The sequence below is a fragment of the Neophocaena asiaeorientalis genome, unplaced genomic scaffold (genome assembly GCF_003031525.2).
Source record: "Neophocaena asiaeorientalis asiaeorientalis breed wild unplaced genomic scaffold, Neophocaena_asiaeorientalis_V1.1 scaffold90, whole genome shotgun sequence".
In the NCBI taxonomy this organism is placed as follows: Eukaryota; Metazoa; Chordata; class Mammalia; order Artiodactyla; family Phocoenidae; genus Neophocaena; species Neophocaena asiaeorientalis.
Window position 1 is genome coordinate 1,445,846 of NW_020172445.1, and position 3,725 is coordinate 1,449,570.

At 43.4% G+C, this 3,725-nt stretch overlaps 1 protein-coding gene across 2 annotated transcripts in view; it reads left to right on the forward strand.

The window, feature by feature from the left end:
- Positions 1-61: 61 nt before the first annotated feature.
- Positions 62-3,725, forward strand: part of KCTD19 (potassium channel tetramerization domain containing 19) — a 32,348-nt gene continuing 28,684 nt past the window's right edge. For both annotated transcript variants that reach the window (XM_024732379.1, XM_024732386.1), the window contains exon 1: positions 62-111. In XM_024732379.1, the coding sequence (XP_024588147.1) occupies positions 109-111 (3 nt within the window). In that variant the 5' untranslated portion in view covers positions 62-108. The remainder of the gene's footprint in view (positions 112-3,725) is intronic.

The window sequence follows — 3,725 nt, forward strand, 5'->3', positions numbered from 1 at the left end:
CCCCGCCCCACGCCTCCAGGCCCCGCCCCGCCCCGCGCGCCGCCGCGCTTCCGGGGGCCGTTATTGCCCGGGTCACGCTCCTGCCTACCCGCCTCAGGACCCTAGACCATGGTATGGAGCCCGCCCTGGCGGGAGCCCCAAAACGGCTAAAACTGCGAATGGGTGCGATGTGGCGGAGGATTAGGGCTGTGGGGTTAGGAACCTGACTCTGGGACACGGGGTGGATATAGCCCCAGCTTTGAAGGGTTTGGGGGCTAGTTCTGAGGAGTCAGAAGAGAGTTGAAGTGTTATATAGCTCTGAGGGTGTGGGGGACGCCAGGTCTGAAGGGTGGGAGTGTGCTTCTGACGCGGTGGTCTCCATATCTCTAGTTCTTGGGAATGTTGTCTCTGAGGCAAGGCGGTGGGCGGGAGGGTGACCGTGGTGGGTGTGGGGGGATCTGAAGGATTGGGTTGGAAGGCAGCTCTCTGAGGCATGATGGGAAGCTCCAGATATAAAACGTTGTCTCTGAGGAGTTGAGGTCCTGTCTTTTTTTTTTTTTTTAATTTTATTTATTTTTGGCTGTGTTGGGTGTTCGTTTCTATGCGAGGGCTTTCTCTAGTTGCGGCAAGCGGGGGCCACTCTTCATCGCAGTGCGCGGGCCTCTCACTATCGCGGCCTCTCTTGTTGCGGAGCACAGGCTCCAGACGCGCAGGCTCAGTAGTTGTGGCTCACAGGCCTAGTTGCTCCGCGGCATGTGGGATCTTCCTAGACCAGGGCTCGAACCCGTGTCCCCTGCATCGGCAGGCGGATTCTTAACCACTGCACCACCAGGGAAGCCCGAGGTCCTGTTTTTAGAGCATGAGGCAGTTCTAGTTCTAGAAACTGATTTGGAAGGAGCTCCTCTGGGAGAGAGGGCTCAGTGTGGAAAAGAGAGATACCCTTTGGGATGGGGTCGGATGACTATGCTGGGGCTACCCCATTTCCTGTAGTCAATCTGGCAAGAAGCCTTTTGTCCTTCAAGTACTACAGGCCCCCAGCCTGTGACTGAGGGCTCTTCCCCAGCCGGGGTAGTTCTGCACTAACCAGCTCCTGAGCAGTCTTTGGGAAGAAAACTCTGGAAAGCATAACCACATCCTTAACCCCAACCCTCCCTCCAGCAGGCTTCTCTTGAGAGCCCACCTGTGGATGGGCCATGTACCTGTAAGAAGGAGGCAAACTCTGTGGCAAGACCTCTTGCCATACCCTATCTTTAAAGAGGAACTGAGACCAGAACTGTGGCTCACCTTCAAGGAGCAGGTTTTATTTGGCACCCAAAATATGCACACTTGGGACACTTTCACTGAGCTCTCAACCAGCCTGTCACCTTTAAGGAGAATAGAAAGCAAAATCAAGAGTCCTTGCATATTTATGCTTTCTGGTCTAGGTGGGGTCCTTAGTTACCCTCAGCTTGTCATGTTCAGCCTTACCTATGTTTAGAAAGGCCAGGACTTAAAAGCTTGGATTAGCTCACTAGATGGGCTTTTCCAGCTCTGCTTCTGTGAGTCGTGACACCATTACAGTTTGTAATCTTTCTCTTCGTGTCCCTTTTAATTTTTCTAGCCTCAAACGGGCCATGTATAATTGTTTTTCTTTATATCTGAATATATCAACAAGGCTTGTTAGAAGAGAACCCCACCCCCTTCTTTATTGCATGCATTTATTTTCCTAACTCAGCTGTCAAAATAGGAGATGCAGATTTCTGTTGGAGAAGTGGGCTTTTCCTGCCTTGAGAAACCACCTCTTATTTTAACATTCTTTCCCCCCACCAACATTTTAATACAAATTTTGAAACATTCAGAAAGTTTGAAAGAATTTTACGGTGAAACTATATACCCACCACCTAGATTCTACAATGAACGTTTTGCTGTAATTGTTTAATTACATATCCTCTATCCATCCTTCTATCAATTCGTCTTAGCTTTTGATAAATTTTAAAATAAGTTACAAATATTGGTACATTGCACCCCAATCACTTCAGCATGCATAATGTTTACCTAGAATTTGTTAACCTAAAACCATCAGTTATTTTTTTTACCAGCAAAACAGGTTTATTTGGGAGAGTAAAGAACTGCAACTCACGACATGCAACCAGGGTGAACCACATGCAAGTCGGGTAAAGCAAAAGAGGAAACTCTTTTATAGGGAGAAGGGGAAGTTGGGAGGGGCTGTTATAAACAAAAAAATCCATTGGAGGAAACTGGGAGTTTGAAGTATAGTGACTTTTCATTGGCTGAGTTGTGCCAGGCAAGGAGAAAAATCTTTCTTCCTCCTGCTGGCCAATAGTAAGGTAGTATCACCTCCTGCTGGAGCTTTGAGTTACGTCTCTTCCGTTGGATCTTTTATTGACCTTGAGTGGCATGTGTGTGAGAGCTCCCTCTTCTGGCCTCCTGACTCCATTTTAGTGAGGCTTCCCTTTATTTTCACAAATTCAGTATTGTTTTGTGGTTCTTTTTTAGGTAAAATGTTACATACTATTTACGACTCTAAATTTTTTATAAGAGTAGTGCTCCTTGAGTGTTCTTTTTTCTATTAATATAATTTATTATAACAATAGGCCACATGATCATCTCTAGTGACCAGAATATGGTTTGTTTGTTTTTTTTACATCTTTATTGGAGTATAATTGCTTCACAATGGTGTGTTAGTTTCTGCTTTACTTGAGTGTTTTTTTTTTTAAAGTCTGATACAGATTGTTTGTATGTTTGATGGCTTTCTGCTTTTTTGTAGTGTTGATAAGTTAGGTCATCTTGAAGCAAAATGGACAATTTGTTTATGAATAGATAACCTTCAACTTTTAACAATGAACTGAGGAAGGTTAATGATCTTTGCTGCTTTTGTATATATAAAAAGGAACCCACAGCATTCAGCCATCCTGCCATGGCCTTAATAATGTAATGTCTCTGCAGGTATGATTCCAAGAGAGCCCTGACATATTCAGTGGGGAGGGGAGCACCTCATCATAACTCTTTCAAAAAGAGCTTTATTAAGATATAATTCACATACCTTTCAATTTACTGTTTTAAAGTGTACTATTCAGTGGTTTTTAGTATGGTCACAGAGCTGTGCAGCCATCACCACAATCAATTTTAGAACATTTCCATCATCCCAAAGAGAAATTCCATACGTATTACTAGTCATTTTCCATTTCCCCTCCAACCTCCCCAGCCCTAAGGCAACCACTAATCTATTCTCTCTCTCTCTAAATTTGCCTATTCTGCACATTACATATAGATGGAATAATATGTAGTCTTTAGCATCTGGCTTCTTTCACTTTGCATAATGTTTCAAGGTTTCGTCTATGTTCTAACATGTATCAGTACTTCATTCCTTTTTATTGACAAATAGCATTGCATTGTATGAATACATTACAGTTTGTTTACTAGTTCATCAGCTGATGGACATTTTGGTTGTTTCTACTTTTGGGCTATTATAAATAATTCTTCTATGAATGCCTGCAGATTTTGCTTGCAAATTTGCCTGCAAATTTTGTTTGGTCATAGGTTTTCATTCCTCTTCCACTTATATCTGGAAGTGGAATTGTGAACCATGTAAGAACTCTGTGTTTAATGTTTTGAGGAACCACTGAACTGTTTTGCAGAGCAGCTGCACCATTTTACACTCCCATCAGCAGTGTAAGAGATTTCTAATTTCTCCAGTCTTTGTCAACACTTGTTATTATCTTTTTTTTTTTTTTTTTTTTTTTTCT